Source organism: Orycteropus afer, unplaced genomic scaffold, assembly GCF_000298275.1.
Source record: "Orycteropus afer afer isolate SDZICR_OR568_19922 unplaced genomic scaffold, OryAfe1.0 scaffold00074, whole genome shotgun sequence".
Lineage (NCBI taxonomy): Eukaryota > Metazoa > Chordata > Mammalia > Tubulidentata > Orycteropodidae > Orycteropus > Orycteropus afer.
The window spans coordinates 4,293,305-4,310,779 of record NW_006921661.1 but is presented as its reverse complement, the minus strand read 5'-3'; the positions used below and the strand labels follow the sequence as shown (position 1 = coordinate 4,310,779).

The 17,475-nt window shown below is 48.3% G+C and overlaps 1 protein-coding gene across 1 annotated transcript in view; it reads right to left on the bottom strand.

The window, feature by feature from the left end:
- The window catches only part of LOC103197150 (guanylate cyclase D-like), a 49,759-nt gene extending 32,539 nt beyond the window's left edge, over positions 1-17,220 (bottom strand). The window contains exons 1-8 of the mRNA XM_042780964.1: positions 17,142-17,220; positions 14,022-14,780; positions 9,996-10,264; positions 7,827-8,181; positions 5,125-5,209; positions 4,336-4,432; positions 4,106-4,234; positions 1,816-1,896 (exon numbers count right to left, since the gene is read on the bottom strand). Of these exons, the coding sequence (XP_042636898.1) occupies positions 1,816-1,896; positions 4,106-4,234; positions 4,336-4,432; positions 5,125-5,209; positions 7,827-8,181; positions 9,996-10,264; positions 14,022-14,780; positions 17,142-17,220 (1,854 nt within the window). The remainder of the gene's footprint in view (positions 1-1,815; positions 1,897-4,105; positions 4,235-4,335; positions 4,433-5,124; positions 5,210-7,826; positions 8,182-9,995; positions 10,265-14,021; positions 14,781-17,141) is intronic.
- Between the last annotated feature and the right edge of the window lie 255 nt (positions 17,221-17,475).

Here is a 17,475-nt window from a genome sequence, read left to right as displayed (position 1 = left end):
CCAGAGGTAGACACTAGCATTTGCCTAAGCAGGAAAGATGGAACCCTTATCTGGCACCATTCTCCTCGTAAAAACAGTTCAGGGGTCATCAACAGGGGAAACAACTTATTTTTCCCCCTTTGGGATTCATAAGCACTTAAGCATGTGGTGAGTTAAGGATGGCCTCAAATTCCTTGACACTCCTGCTATCAAGAGGAGGGATCTCTCCCCCCTCTGCCCACCCGCCCCTTGAATCTAAGTAGGCTCTGTGGCTACTGTGACCAATAGACCATACTGGAACTGGTCTTGAACCTTCTGAGTCTAGGTCTTAGAGACTGGCATCTTCCATTTCCTGTCTCTCAGAGTACTTTTTATTGGACCCCTGAACTGCTAGGTGAGAGGTCCTTCTACCCTGAGACCACCATGCTGGAGACACCCCTGGAGAGGCTCTGAGACAACACAGAAAGCAAAGACAGGTCCAACTGAGTCCAACTTTCCAGCCAACCTGCCAAGACTCAAGGTGTTTGTGAGTGAAGCCATCTTAGACCCTCTGGACCAGGGAGCATCATATTTTTTTAAAAAAAAAAAAGTCCAGATAGGAAATATTTTAGGTTTTGTGGCTATACAGTCTCCATCATAAATATTCGCCTCTGTGGTTACAGCACAAAAGCAGCCATTGATAATGCATAAATGAATGAACATGGCTGCATGCCAACAAAATTTTATTTTCAAAACAGGCAGTGGGCTAGATTTGGCCCATGGGCCATAGTTTGCCAACTCTTTCTCTAGATCAGCTCATTCACCAGTTGATAGCCACTGAGCTATCTCCACACAACACTATGAGAAACCTGGCCAAATATCTGGCCCATAAAATTGTTAAGGTATTAATAAAACAGTTGTTGTTTTTAAACACTTCATTTTAGGGTAAGTTGTTGCCAAGTAAGAAATAGATAACCAGAACAGCATATTAAATGTTCTGAGAAATCCTGTGGTTAATCCAACAATTTCCAAAATTGTTTGAGAAATGTCTACTCACATTGGTTATAGGACACCCACTGGGAAACACCTAACTCAACCTCCAGTCACTTAATCTCTAAAAATTTTACTTCAGATGGTGGTGATGTTGGAAATACTAATCAAAATCACCATGTATGGAAGGCACACTTCTTACCCAGGGCAGCTCTAGGCTATATATTTTCACCAATCTTCTTAATTCCCCTGGAGGTGGATAGCATAGCTCCATTTTACAGGAAAGCCAAGTGTCTATGGAAGCAGGATTCTACCTGGGGTCTTTGATTCCAAATCCTGGGCTCTGTCCTCGTCCTACAGTGCATCTTAGGATGGTGACTATCTTGGGGTGAAGGTGCTTCTGTGGTTAGTGATGACAAGTGACTGTAAGCTCCCTGAAGGCAGGAACTTGTCTCTCTTCTCCACTAGTGTATTCCCAAAAGCCCAGAACACTGCCTGGCATATAGGTGGCACTCAACAAACACTTAGTGAATAAAGGAATGGATGGGCTGACCTAGATGATAACCGGGCCTTTGATGGTCTTGGCTACACCATGTGATGATACAGATGAAGGTGATTGTGCTCCTGGTGATTATGATGACAAGCCCATTGATGGAGACATGGCTTTAGGAATGTTGACATGCAGTGGTGACAGTGCTGTGTATGATTGTGATTGAGGTGCTGGGAATGGGGTGGCAATCATGGATAGGAATGACTTCCTTTCTGAGGCCAGAATCTTTCTCATTGATGAGGAACCAATTCAGACCAGAAAGCGTCGCCTGCAAAGCACGCTGTCCCACCTCACTGTCCATGCCCTCGCAGCTCTACCTTTCTCAGGAAGCTGATAGAACTCGGCCGTAGCTCTGGGGCTGTGCCAGCTTCAAACTTCTTCAGCCGTACCCAGTCTCCCTGCTCAAGAAAGAAACAGTAAGTGCTTATCTGTTCCTGTTTCCCAGCTGTGTGACTTTGGGAAAATTCTTCAACCTCTGTAAGCCCAAGCTTCTTCACCATAATAAAATAAAAAAACAGTTCTCACTGAATTAACTCTGACTCACAGCAACTCCATGTGTGTCAAACTAGACTTGTGCTCCATAAAGTTTTCCATGACTGATTTTTTTTTTTTTATTGTGATTTGGGTGAAAGTTTACAGAGCAAATTCACTTTCCATACAGCAGTTCACATACATTTTGTCTCACGACACTGACTACAATTTACCCCAGTGCAACAGCTCCCCTCCCACTTCCTCCTGACAGTTACCTCTTCCCTATGTCCATCTCTCCTTGTACTCCTGCCCCCTGAGCTGTCTCCCTGTGCATAAACATCCCTTCTTTCTCCCATGATTGTTCTCTCCAAGGAGTGTATCTACCTAATGTAAATGTTCAGGTCATATACCTGTCTTTTGTTTGGCTGGAAGCCACAGGAGTGGGTTCAATTCCAAACCTGAAGGGTAGCTAGGGGCCATAGTGTCAGGGGTTCCACTAGGCTCTATCAGACCAGCAAACCTGGTCCCTTTAAAAAAAAAAAAATGATTTTGAGTTTTGTCCCACATTGTTCTCCTACCCATGTCTGATTTTTCAGAAGTAGATCACCAGGCCTTTCTTTCAAGGTGCCTCTTGGTGGATTTGAACCTTCAACCTTTCTGTTAGCAGCCGAGCATGTTAGTTAACTGTTTATACCACCCAGAGATTCCTCTTCACCATAAATGGAAATGGTAATAACAGCCACAGCTGCACCACTTTCTGTGGGTACACGTTGGGCAGAGTGTAGTCGGCAGAAACAGCAGCTACATTTTTGCTGCAGAACAGGCAGAGCCAGTGGTAACTCCACTACTTTCCAGTTCTGTGAACTTGGGCAGGTGAGTTCAGTTCTCTGAACCTCATTTTCCAATTCAAATAATTGCCTCATAAGCAAGTATGATAACCCTCACCCACATGGTGAGGTGGTGGTAGAAAGCACATAGTTCCCTTCCCAGGGGCCAGCTTTACCTTCAGGCCACAGGCACCATGATACCCAAACTCTGTGAGGTAGTGGGGGACTCTGGGACCCAGGGACTCTAGGGAAAGAGAGAAGGGAGGATGGGGGCAAGGTGGGGGTGGGGACTCAGCTGAGTTCTGTCCTTGCCTCGGCCTGGTCCAGAGCTGACCTCTCTCCCTTCATCACTGAAGTATTTTGCCTCCTCCAACTCACCCACAGCCTGTCAGCTAACTGAGGAAAGCAGATGAATCGTGCTTTGCCCATCACTAAAGCTCTGATCAACAGAAAAGAAAAAGAGGTGGAATTCCCCAGGGGAGAATGTGGGAAAGAAGGAGCAAGAGTCTCATGTGGCTTCCTGTAGAAGCAATCCTCCTGGCTTGTCAACTGTGAGGATCAAGAAATATGAGAATTACAAAAAAAAACACCTCACTGCCATCAAGTCAATTCCAACTCATAGCAACCCCTCCTTGTGTTTCTGAGGTGGTATCTCTACAGAAGTAGATTGCCCAGTTTTCCTTCCCAGGAGCGACTGGTGGGTTTGAACCACAATCAAATGTCTTAGGCACTATACCACTAGAGCTCCCATGAGAATTACAGCATCGGTGAATTGGTCAATTTGAGACCATCAGTATCTGAGAAACTGGGATCATCAGAGCCTACCATCAAGTCTGGCTGGTCTGACCTCTGACTTTCTAGTCATTGTGAGTTGGTGACCCAGCCTCTGCCCCAAGGCTGTGCTGGGCTGGGAGAAACCTCCACATGTCAGGGCCTGGGGGACCAGGAGTTTCACTGCCCCTTGTCTGAGTGGGCAGGGGGTGAGCCTAGGCTTGCCTCATGCCCAAGAGGGACGTTGAGGTGGACCTTGGCTGTCTGTGCCCAGGGCCAAGTAGCCAGGAACTTGCTGTTTCCCAAGATCAGATTGTGAACTACTCTAGGCTGGGAGTTGGAAGTCTGGTTCCCACTTCTAGACCTATCATTAACTTGCTGTGTGACCCAGGAAAGTCACACTGCCTCTTTCTGGGCCTCAGTTTCTCATCCTGTAACATGAGTGGAACAGAGGCCTGAGAGGCTGTGGGCTCCCTCAGTTTCTCCCAAACTTACTACAATTCCCCAGGCTTGGGCATGAGGATGGAGAGGCCCTCACCTGGTACAGGGCCACATTGGTGGGCTCCTGGGGGCCTGGCAGACTCCTCATTGATCCCTGGGCCACTGACCTCAGGCTCCCGCCATCTGCCACACTTCTCGATTCACTCGCAGTATCCAAGTGCAGTCTCTGGAGGAGGGCAGGCATGGTCACAAACCTTAGCTGGACCTCAGTCTGCTTCCATGCTCCCAGTCCAGCCCCTACCCCGGCCCAGCCTGTGCACTACCCACCCGACTGCTCAGGGGCCGGTGGATGAAGGTGAGCTCCTGGGTGGTCAGCAGAATCCGGTGGGGGCCCCGTACTAGCCGAAGCTGCTGTATGCCCAACCTGGAGAACAAACAGTGCAAGGCAGTGGGGATGGTACACATTTTATCCCACTCAGTCTGGCCCCTGGGACCTGCGTCTGACTCAGAGCCCTCACCTATTCTCCCTGGGTTCCCCATTCTGCCTTTGCACCAGTCCTAGTGTGGCTGAGAAGGCTGTGTGACTGTTTCCCACAGAGCCCTGCAGCCTCAGGCTCAGGTCTAAGGCCTCTGGTGTCTTACACCCTTGCTGGTTCAAAGCCTAAATTGCTCCCAAATTGCCTGGAGGCCTCATGGGACAGCCAGAGCCGTAGGGGAGGAATGCAAGTGGAAGTCTAGCCCCCTTCCAGTTAGGGCTCAGGTTCAGGGAGGGTCTGGATCCAGGAACACCATGGAATTCAGACTAGAGGTGGAATTGTTTTCAAAGCTGGAAGAACCCTTGGGGATCATGCTGGCTAAGCCTTCATTTTACAGATGGTTAGAATGAAGCTCAGGGAAGGCCAGAGTCTTGTCCAAAGTCACAGGCTTCTTCCTCAAGGCTCAAGTGAAATTTCTCTGGAGGCAGCCTGGGGCCCTGACAGAACCCTGATTGAGGCCTTAGGATGGAGAAGAGTGGGGTAGGAACTCCTCTGCAGTTTACCAGTACTGTGTACCCAGAGAGAGGTCCTGTGGGTGGGACATGGAGGCAGAGCCAGGCTGGGGCACAGACAGTCTCACCTGATGAGGCAGGTAAGGGCCCCACCAGCCAACACAAGAACACAGGCCAGGGCCAGGGCCAGGAGGCTACCCTGGGGCTGCACGCCTGTGGGGGAAGCAGGACAGGCAAGAGTCATAACAGTGAGAACCACATATAGGGACAGCCCCATTCACTCCCTGGGGAAACTTCTACCCTGGGAAAAGGAATTCAAAACCCTGCCCAGCCTCCTCCCCTGGGCAGGGTCTCAAGATGGGCCCAGGTGGGAAATCCTATCTGTGGATGGTCATCAGGCACAGACCTCAGCTCCCAACACTGTCGTCTGTGTTCTCAGCCTGGACATCCCTCCTCAGGCCCCCATGGCCCCTGCTCAGCCCCATTACAGTCATGATCACTCCATGGCCTTTTGTACTAGTATGGCCCTCCACTTAGACTGAGAGTAGCAGAGGGTAGGCTTGTACCTTATTTGTCTCTGTGCCGCTGGCACCTAGCATCAGACCTGGACAGGACAGGTGCTGAATAAAAATTCGTCAGGTGAGCATCCCTACCAGTTGTTACGCCATTTCTTGCATATCCCCTGTGATGGGCCACTCACTACCTGTCTTATCAGATGGTTTCATTGTGGGATAGCTCTGACTGTGATAAGAAAGACCAAATCTCTAGCCTTCATGTTAGGAGCCAGATACAGAGGCTGTTTGGATCCTCCCAGGTGAGGTGAGGGGCTGTTTTGCTTGGCCTGACAAGGTGGTAAAATGCTTGGCCTCATCTGGAGAAAGGACATTGTCTTCCACTGCCATGGAAAGAGGGACTATCCCTTCTTCCTTCCTTGCTTCCCACCCTTCCTTCCTTTTGTGTGGGACAAGGACTTTTCTGCCTGCCTCCTTTAAGACCCCCTAGTCTGAGTTGAATTCAGATAATAATAATAGCAGCAAATATTTTGTAGTATTTATTGTGTTTTTTTGTTTGTTTGTTTATTATGTACAAGAAGGCACTCTGGTGACAGAGTGGTTAAGGCATCTGGCTGCTAATCAGAAGGTTGGAGTTTCAAACCTACCAGCTGCTCTGTGGGAGGAAGATGAGGCAATTTACTTCTGTAAAGATTTGCAGCCTTGGAAACCCTGTGGGTTGCTGTGAGTCGGAATCAACTTGATGACAGTGGTTTGGTTTTGGTACTGTGCACGTGCATTCGATCTAAAGTTGTTATGTATTTCTACTCAGTTAGTCCTCATAATGACCTCTGGAAATAGGTACAGTTATTATCACAATTCCATAGATGAGGAAACTGAGAGGTTGATCATGAATGGTAGAGCCTGGGTTCAAACCCACACAGTTTTGTATTGGCATCTGGGCTCCTAATCATTGCACCACACTATCTCTCACAAAGCACTGAGAGGAAGGAAGAGCTGAGCAGAGATTTGAAGAGGTAAGGGGGTAAACCATACAGCAGGTGGCAAAGAGACTTGCAGACATGGGAAAGAGTAAGCACTCTATGAGCATGGTGTGGTACACCCAGGAGGTGGAGAGCACAGGGCAAGGAGCCCCAACCCTGACTGCAGAATTGTTCTTGAAGGATAAACCCCCAAAACCAAATCTATTTCCATCAAGTCAATTCTGACTCATAGCAACCCTAAAGAACAGAGTAGAATTGCCCCATAGGGTTTCCAAGGCTGTAAATCTTTACAGAAGCTGACTGCCACATCTTTCTTCCATGGAGCAGCTGGTGGGTTTGAACTGCAGACCCTTCTTTTAGCAGCTGAGCTCTTAACCACTGTACCACTGGAGCTCCTTTTCTTGAAAGACAAGTAAGATTTATCCAAGCAAGGTGGGCATCATTAGTGGAGATGAGAACTCCAAGAAGAGAAAAATGTGTGTGAAAAGGGAGGCTTGAAAGGGTGGTGTGTATTTGGAGAAATGCAAGGAGTCAACCTTGCCTGTGGAGTCATGTTGGGAGATATAGTAAAGAAGCAGGCAGAGCTGAAGTTGTGAGGCATGGGAGGCCACAGAAGGTTTGAGCAGGGCAGGGACATAAGCAAACCTGGCCAAACCTGAGATTACCCACCAACTACAGTAACCATAACTAGGCGTGCAGCAGAGAAGGTGAGTGCATTTGCTTATTTGCACCAATATATGTGTGCTCATCTCTACACACGTCTGTGTGTGTGTCAGTGTCATTTCACTAGGGATGAAGATCTATCATTGAATATCAGGATTCTGAATGGGATAGGCTTCCTCACCTCATACTCCCTTGTTGTCATGAGGTAAAAGGAATTCTGCACTTGGAGTCAGTAGATGTGGGCTTAGTGTTAGCTTAGCCACTGCCTCCCTGTATGGCCTTGGGCAAGTCCCCAAAACTTTCTGAGCTTCATTTCTCCACTGGTGACTGTGGAGGATAATGGCCTAGTCACAGGGCAGGGCCACTACCGTCACCACCAACTCTGATGTCTGATGTTTAGGAAAGGTAAGATACAGGAATGTGTTCTATAAACATGGCAGCCCTGCTCATCAGAGGGGAGAGCTTGTTAGACTCCCTGGTGCTTTGCAACTGTTGGTTAGTTTACCTCAATGGAAGAATGGACTTAACAATAAAGTATTAAGTCTTAGCACCTGCCCCTGCTCCTTATAATACTGCCCAGAGACCCTTCTTGAATATTAGATAGATTGATACATGGATTTATGAATGGATGGATGGATGGATGGATGGATAGATGGATGGATGGTGAATTACCTCTCATGCATAACGTATTAGGGTCAAACCAGCAGCTGGAGTCACGAGCTGGAGGAGCCCCTCCTGGAAAGTGTATGTCCCTGCCCAAGGGCTGCACTTTCCATGTGCCTGTGTCCAGGATGTGGGTGGGGACCAGCTGGCTTCCCCAACCATCTGTATCCAGGATGACGTACTGGGCCAGCCTCCGGCCCTTCTCATCTGTCCGTATCCTCTGGCTAAAGCCAGCCACATCCAGAGCCCCTGTGTAGTTCCCTAAGTGGGCCCCTGAGAGTCCTGGTCCATGGCTCTCAGAGCGGTTCAGGGCATGGGCCAGTAGGATCACAGCATCGTAGATGGTTCCAAAGAGTGGGGACACCTGCAAAGGAGAAGGTCCCCAACCCTATGGCACAGGCTCCCAGATGTCTCTGAGTTCTGGCTCTCCTGCCCACAGCAATTGTTGGGATTATTGTTACACACACACACATGCCTTTCTGCCACCATTACCCCAGTCCCCACTCAGTCTCCATAGCCACCAGCATCGTGTCCACCACCATCATCACCAACTCTGATGTCTCACAGGCATCTCAGACTTAACTAATAAGCCCAAACAGAACTCCTTGTCCCACCACCCCAACCTGACTCCTCCTCCATTCCCCACCCCCCCATTTTAGGAAATGAAATTACTGATTACCCAGCTTCTCAAGCCAAAAGCTCAGGCATGATCCCTGACAACTCTTTACTCTCTTCCAATTCATTATCAGGTCTTTTTGGTTATATTCACAATTTATCTCCAACTCAACCAACCTCTCACCACTTCCACTCCTGCCTACTCCTGACCAATGTTCACCTAGACCACACAGGAGCCTCCTAAGGGTTTCTTTCTTCATCTTGCCCTCTTCATGCCATCCCCATAAGGCATCCAAAGTTATTTTTTAGAAACTGTAAATCAAATAATTTCTTATTTAAAACCCACTAATGGTTTCTCATTTTACTTATAATAAGTTCAGCCTCCTTACCCTGGCCTACCATGCCTCATATGATCAGACCTCTGAGTTCACCTTGGATCCCATTCTCCATCACTCCTGATACTCTAGTCACTCCACGCTCCCTCTGCCTCCTCCTCAGCAACTTGTGCTGCCTCAGGGCCTTTGCACTCACTGATTCCCTCACCTGTTGCTCTTCATCGAGATCTTCACTTGGCTGCCTCCCTATCATTCAGATCTCAGCTCAAGTGCCATCTCCTCAGAGAGGCCTTCCCTGCCCATCTCACCTCCTGTGACCCACTAATTCCATTCCAGCCATTCTATCACTTTATCCTGGTGTATTTTCTTGGAAGGTTTACTGCTATTTGAATTTGGTTACTTGGTTATTGTCTGGCTCCCAATAACAGAATTGAAACTCTTTGAAAGCCAGGCCTGTCTTGTCCATTACAATGTCCTTGACACCCGACACCTGACACAGTGCCACATGATAGGGATTTGATCCATATCAAATGAATGACTGATTGATTGGCTTTCCATTGGCACCTGCATGCCTGTCACCACTTTCTGACATTTGTGTCCCAATCACCAAGAAGCAGACATCCCAAGGAAGACGTGAGTTCAACTAAACCCTTTGGGCCAAAACCAAGCCAGCAGCCCTATCCCCCTCCCTCCCAGAACTCTTCAAATTCACAGCAGTGACTTCAGAAAACCTTCCCACTCTCCCACACTGCCAACATTCTCTCCTAATTTTCACAATTTGCTAGAGAGATGCAGAGAATAGAGAGAGGCAGAGAAAGTAGAAAAAGAATGTCTTCAAGAGAAAGAGCAGCTGAGCCAGAAATAAGAACTAGAAGAATTGAGTCATAGAGAAAAACAAAAGCAAAAGAGACGCAAGAGAAGAATTAACAAAGGAGCCAAAAGAGTGGATAAAATAAGAGAGCCTGAGGTACACACACACATGAGAGAGAGAGAGAGAGAGAGAGAGAAAAGAAAAGGGAGGAAGGAAGGAAGAGAGAAAGAAAGATATGCCCAGGAACCAGTGAGATAGACACCTTGTCAGATGAGGAACAGGTCATGTGCCCACAGTGGAGGCGCAACTGGCTGGCCAGGTGGGTGACTGAGGGTGGACAAGGAGCCCACGCACACCCTGCCCATGGCTCCAGGTCCTCCAGGGGTCTCATGAAGGCGTGTGAGGGTTTGCACTGACCTGCTCTGGCTCCAAGTAGGCAGCTACCTCTCCACCCGTCCTGGCAGACTCCAGGCTGATGGTGAGCACCGTGTCGTAGACCTGCTGCAGAGGTCCCCTGTCACCGAGGGCTGGGTAGGAGTGGTTGTGGTAGGGCAGAGAAAACAGCAGTGTGTCGTAAGGCAGAAAGACGAGCTTCCCATCAGCCAGGCCTTCGGCCCACGCAAGACTCAGCAGCGCAGTCTGCTCGGGGCCACCCAGGAGTGCTGAGTGCATGCACAGCACCACAACTGGGGGCAGAGAGAGCAGAGTCACATTTGCAGCCCCAGCTCCCACTGGGGTCTCCCTGAAGCCTGGACTTCTGTGCCTATGGAGAACTGCTCCGTATTCCTGTCAGGCCTTCTTTCTGCTGTCATTCCCCAAGCCCCTTCCTTCCCCATCAATATGAGGAAAGGTGGAAGTTCCCCTTAATCTGCTCCCACTGTAACAATAACAGCCAAGGTCACCGAATCTCAGTTTGTCCTTATGGAAAAAAAATCCTCTTGATTTAGAACACATTTGTATTATGTCCCTCCCAGCCAGCCCACCCTCAGTTTTGACCAACTTCCCAGCCTCCCTCCACCCTATTGGCTTTGATAGTTGCTGATGTTTACTGACTGCTTTTTCTGTGGTGCCTAAAGCACTTTTACAAACATTTAGTCATTCAATATTACAACAGTCCTAAGGTCAGAGTCCCACACTGGACTTCCATTTTTTATCTCTACCTCACTGGTGTTTCTGACAAGGTTACAACGGCAGCCAAAAAATAGCCATGCACTTTAGATGGGTGCCCTCTGCAACCCTTCTCTCCAGAATATCCAGGAAAATGGACCCACTCAGGAAGGGCAGGGGTCTCCTTGCAGAGGCCTGAGGACCCCTCATCATGTGGAAGTCAGAGCCTGAAGCTCCGGCCTCTGCTGAGCCCCTGGAGAGCTATACTTTGTGGAAGAAGCCATATACACAGGAACAGCTAGCAGGAACTGCATGCTCACTGCAGGCTGCTGTTCTCAGCCCTTTATCCGCTGCAGTCCATCTCATCTTCACAACCCTGCACTGTTGGGGCTTTGATTTACTAGTTGCCATCAAGTCAATGCTGACTCATGGTGACCCCATGTGTGTCAGAGTAGAACTGTGTTCCATAGGGTTGGTTTCAATGGCTGATTTTTCAAAAATTCCTCTTGGTGGACTCAAACCACCAAACTTTTGGTTACCAGCCAAGTGTGTTAACCATTTGCACAACCCAAGGGGCTTAGATTTGCCCCATGCTATTCATGAGGAATCTAGGGGCTCTGGTGGTATAGTGCGTAAGGCATCTGACTGCTAAGCAGGAAGCTGGTGGTTCAAACCCACCAGACACTCCTCAGAAGGAAGATTGGTCAATCTACTTCCATAGTGATACCGCCTTGGAAACCCAAGGAGGGGTCGCTGAGTCGGATCCAACTCTACAGCAGTGATTTTGGTTTTTGGTTCATAGCAGAGAGAGATTTAATAACTTGCCTGGGGTCACACAGCTAGTAGGAAGTGGGGCCAGGAGTGGACTTCTGGCAATCTGACTCCAAGTAAGTATCCTACCTACTCTGCCCACCTGGCTCCTGAATATCAGAGGAACAGCTGGAACGCAAACCCCTGCAACAAGGGTGGAGGAGTCTGATCAGGTTTCCCCTGTTCACTGCCATCAGGCTCCATCCTCACAGCACTAAACTGCTCACCATTTTCATTAAGGCCCTTAACATGCGGCCTTCACTCCTTTGCACAGGCTGGTCTCCCTGCCTGGAATTCCTTTTCCCTCATTTCCATCTAAGGAGTTCTGGTGGCATGGTGAGTTAAGACATTTGGCTGCTAACCAGGTTAGTGGTTCAAACCCACCAGCTGCTCCATGAGGGGAAGATGAGGCTATCTACTTCCATAAAGATTTACAGCCTTGAAAATCCAATGGGGGTTGCTGTCAGTTGGAATCAACGTGATGGCAGTGGGTGTTTTGTTTTGTTTTTAGCTCCATCTGCAACCAACTTCTCCCTTTCAGGCCCAGCTTTAATGTCACATTGGAGTGACATTATGTTGTCCCTCTCTGAAGTTCTCCAAGCAGATAAGCTCCCCCAGCCTTGGAGCTTCTTTGTTCCCTGTGCTGTCATGACAGTTTACACATCTGCTCCCACGCCAAACTCAGGCCTCCTGCCCACTGGCCTCCTGGCCAGTCTTCCCTGGGTCCCCAGAGTCCAGTCAGGATCTACCTAGAGCAATGCTCAGAGACTCTGGGTTGAATGAAGTATTTACAAAACACTCAATCACCTATATCTGCTCCTTGTGACCCTACCAGGTAGGTTTTGTTATCCTCATTTCACCTACTGGACAACTGGGGCTCCGAGAGTGAGGCGTGGTCGCTGAGGTTACAGTGGGCACATCTGGGCCAAGTGTCACTCTCCCCTGGGCTCTAACTCACTAACCAGCCACATAATCCCAGCAGACTGCCCATCCCTGCTTCCTACCAGGCCCTGGCCTCAATTCCCTCCAATATAGAACACGATGGTTTGTCTTAGTGGCTTTTAAAATGTGTCCCACAATAAGAAATCTATTTTATCTTTTCATACTCACAAAACTGAATATATAAAGCTTGAACATACTCACAAAACTGATAGAAATTTTCAGAAAACAATACTTATGTGATGCTTAGGTGCACTCACAGTGACTTTGACTCACAGTGATCCCATGTGACAGAGTAAAACTGCCCCATAGGGTTTTCTAGGTTGTGATCTTTATGGGAACTGGTCACCAGATCTTTCACCTTCAGAGCTGCTGGATGGATTCTAACCATCAGCCTTTCAGTTAGCAGCCAACCACTTAAACATTGGGTCACTAGGGCTCCTTCTACTTGGTCTTACCCATTGCCATCAAGTTAATTCCAACTCAGCAATCCTATAGGACAGAGTAGAATGGCCCTATAGGGTTTCCAAGGCTGTAATCTTAACAGAAGGAGACTGCCACGTGTTTCTCCAATGGAGTGCCTGGTGGGTTCGAAGCACCAATGTTTTGGTTAGCAGCCAAGCACTTAACCACTGTGCCACGAGGGCTTCTCTCAACTTACCCTTACTACCTGCCAATTACTACCTGCAAATGCACTCATACTCACTATTCTTACTCTATTCCACTTTACTGTATTCTATTCCATTTTATTCTTGTCTGTCCGATTATATTCCATTCTCATTCTTTCTTTTTTCATAATCCTGGTCATGATTTACTAAGTTGGGTTCTTGATCCAAATGGACCACAAGGCACAGTTTGAAACTCCCAGTCTAGATTAACTCTAAGTTCCTTCTGTCTTCCAGGTGTACTTCTCCCCTCCACCCCATCCCATCACGCCTTTCCTGGCTAACTACTTCCTAAAGATAGGACAAGTGACAGCTCCTCCAAAAGGCCTCCTCAGATCACTCAGCACCCAGCCACAGGTCTGCTCTAGTCCTCCGGCCTCTGTTCCATGGAATGACCCTGGCCTCTCTGTCTCCCCTGATGGACTTCCTATCTCCTTATCACACAGTTACCTCCTGGAGTCCAGCCACTTCCTCTGTCCTGTCCACCACTGTGATGCAGCTCAGGCAGGTGCTGGATAAATGCAGGAGTCAATCAATCAACAAATCAGTCAAGGCTATGACTCCAATTCCAAGAAGCCACAAGTGGCTCTAACTCTCTTCCTAGGGCTCATCCTCTTCTACTCTCATTTCCTTTACTTTACCAGGTAAGAACCAAGAATATCCTTTGTTCCCACTCCTCTGCTGATACTTGAGTCAGAGTTTGGAATCCAGCTGCACTGCTTGGCAGTTGTGTGACTTGGACAATTTACTTACTTTCTTTGAGCTGTAAAAAGGGGGCCTTGGCAGTACTGCTCACAAAGCTGTTGTGAGGTTAGAGGCAGTGCCATTGTCAAGTGCCAAGCCCAGTGTCTAATGCAGAGGACGTTACCCATTAGATGATGCCCAGGCTGTCTATAGGAGGAAGACATCCACAGACACTTACTTTTTAGGCCATCCACACTACAGAGCTGCTTCAGGACCTCCGTGGCTCCCTGTTCCCCGGGTCCTAGAGAAGTCACCAGCCCTACAGGTAGCCCATGCATCCTGAAAGTTGTGGCAACCTGTCGGGCTGTGGCCACCCAGATGTCCTGGTGGGAGGACACAATGGCCACACGGGCCCAACCAAAGTGTCTCAGGATGGCTAGCAGCACATGGGGAGCCGAAGGCAAGGTGGGCACCAACTCATCTCCTCCCTCAGCGGCCCCACACACCCAGGAGAAGAGGGTCTTGCCCCAGCCTTGGGCCAGCAGAACTGCTGCTGGGCAGTAACCAGGATTGACAGGACCTACAAAAGCAGCTATGCTGTCCTTGTGGGCCAGGAACGTGGCCAGGGCCTGAGGTGTGTCACAGTCCATGGGGAGAACCACAGACTCTAGCCGTGAACCCAGCAACAATGAAGGGTCCTGGTTAACTTGGTCCACAGCCAGCTGGACAGCCACATTGGGGAGGGCCTTGGCAAAAATGGGGTCACAGTCCCAGGGACCCAGCACCCCCAGGGTGAAGTTCTCTGACCCCCAGGCCAGATGGGGAAAGAGGCCAACCCACAGAAGGGTACTCCAAAGCACCACAGAGAGAAGTGGCAGAAAAAGGGCTTTCTTTGGTAGACTGAGGATGGGGCCCCATGGACCCTGGTAGGGTGGGAAGGTCTTCTCGTGTGGCTGTGTCCAGCACCGATCTCCTGCATACAAGCCTCCTGGCAGTCCTGGGGGGAAAATTGGATAGCGTTTTCCACCAGCACTTACTTTGTGATTTTGAAACAAACACCTCCTTCCGGAGTGCCAATCTCCCATTGTAAACAAGACACTGAACCCATAATGTCCTAGGACCCCCAGCTTTGGAGATCTGACATTCTCTCCAGAACTGGCTCACAGCCTGGTGATACCCAAGTAAAGGCCTGGGCTAGAGCTTAATCACAAAGTACATGGACAATAAAGTCAGAGCTGGCCAGACCTTGCTTGCTATGTCCTGTCTGTGTGACCCTGGAGCAAGCGCTGAAGCTTCCTCAACCTCACTTTCCTCCTCTGTAAAATGTGAATAAAACCAATTTTATAGAGTTATCATGATGATTACATTTTATGTGCAGCATTGAGCACACCCCTTTGTTCTTCTGGTGACATAGTGCCTAAAACATTTAACTGCTAACCAGAAAGCTGGTAGTTCTAACCCACCAGCCACTCCTCAGAAGGAAGACAGGACAATCTACTTCCATAGAGATATGGCCTCAGAAACCCACGGAGGGGTCACTATAAGTTGGAACCGACTCAACAGCAGTGAGTTTGTTGTTTTTGTTTTTGTTTTTTTTGGTTTATTGTACTTACATGTTCAATAAATCCTACCTCTTTGAACTTATTGCTATTTTTTAATTGTTCTATTTATTTTTGTTGTCATTGAAAATATATACAGTGGAACATACAGCAATTCAACAATTTCTGTATGTACAGTTTAGTGGCGTTTATTACAGTTTCAAGTTGTACAACCATTCTCACCCTCTTTTTCTGAATTATATTCCACCATTAACATAAACTCAGTAGCCCCTAAGGTTCCTATGTAAGTTTTTGAGTTGGTGTTGTCAATTTGATCCCATATAGATAGTTCTTTAAGAGAGCTAATGCTCAAGGCAGGCATTCTTTACTAATTAAGCTAAACTGTTATTTGTCAAACTATTGATTTATTTCTCCTTTCACTCATCTTCCAAGGTGGGTTAGGTTATCCTGGGTCCACATACCCTCCTACTATGACCCCAGCCTTTTACCCTCCAACTCCAGTATTGTCCCATCGGACTTTACTCTGCTCGATTAGGGGCCTTAGTAGTTTAAGACTCTGTGTGCAGATAACTCACCCACTGTGTGCGCTCATGGGGAGTAGGAACTAGAGGCTTTACAAAGCACATGCAGAGTCCCATCTCTGATACCCCTCACAACACTGCTCAGGTAAAAAGGTCTTTCTATCCATCCATATTGTACAAATGAGGAAACAATCATGGAGTTGCTAGAGAGAGAGGATTTGACCTAAGTGTGTTCAGCTTATCCCCCACACCCTACATATGACCTTGACGAGGACATTTGGACTGTGGCCTTCCCCACCTCATTCATCCAGGGCCCTGGGACTCTTGCTTGGGCTCTGGGACTCTTGCCTGGTCTCTGCCTACATTCCTGCTATAGCCTACTCCTCACCCACAGGGCTCAGTCATCTTTCTTCCTACACTATTTATGTAGCCAGCAGCCTTCCAGTGTGAGTGCCCCTGGAAGGCATAAGATCCAGTCACAGCCCTTAAAAAATTTCCAGGCTAGTAGAGAGGTCCCAGCCAAGAGAAGAGCTGAGCACAAGTATGGGCAGTGGGCAGAAGGACCTGATGAATGGGGAGGCCCCTCGGGTGGAGGAGAGCTCATGGAGAGCTTCCCAGGGAAGCACTACTAGAACTAGCCCTTGGGAGCAGTATAGAGCTGGTGAGTAGGAGGGTGTCTTCTGGAATGCCAATAATGATTGTCTGTGTAATGATTGTAATCAACACATAACAAATGATGTTTACTGCAGAGGGATGAGAAGGCCTTGGAATCACCCTGGGGAAGAAATCCTAATTTTATTACTCGCTAACCACTAACTTTGAGGGGCCCCGGTGGCATAACAGCTTAAGCCTCAGCTGCTTTTACTGGAAGGTAGGTGGTTTGAACCCACCCAGTGGCTCCATGGGAGAAAGGCCTAGAGATTTCCTTCCATAAAGATTACAGCCAAGAAAATCCTATGGAGAAATTCTACTCTCTCACATGAGATTGCTATGAGTTGAAATAGACTCAACAGAATCCTACAAAGCAACTAATCTTAGGCAAGATGCTTAACTTCTCTGAACCTCAGTTTCCTCCTCTCAAAATGGAGATGAAAATAGCTACCTGGTAGAGTCACAAGATGGTACAAACTGCTAACACATTCAGACATTAAATGAAAGATTGGAGGTTTGAGTCCACCCAGAGATGCCTTGAAAACAAATCCTGGTGATCTACTTCTGAAAAATAAGCTATTGAGAATGTTACAGAGCATAGGTCAACTCTGGTGCACATGGGCTTACCATGAGCAGGAATGGACGTGATGGAAGCTGGTTTTTTTAGGATCATTGTGAAGACGAAAATGTGTGGAGTATCTACCATGGGGATCAAGAGCATAGTGGAATAAAACGAAACCAGACCAATTCCAACTCCTAGTGACACTTTAGGACAGAGTAGAGCTGCCCCATAGGATAGTTGGCATAGTGCCTAAGACATTTGCTGCTAACCAGAAGGCTGGCGGTTCAAACCCACCAGCCACTCCTTGGAAGGAAGATTGCGCAATCTACTTCCGAAGGGAACCACCTCGGAAACCCGAGAAGGGGTCACTATCAGTGGAATCCTACTCTATGGCAGTGA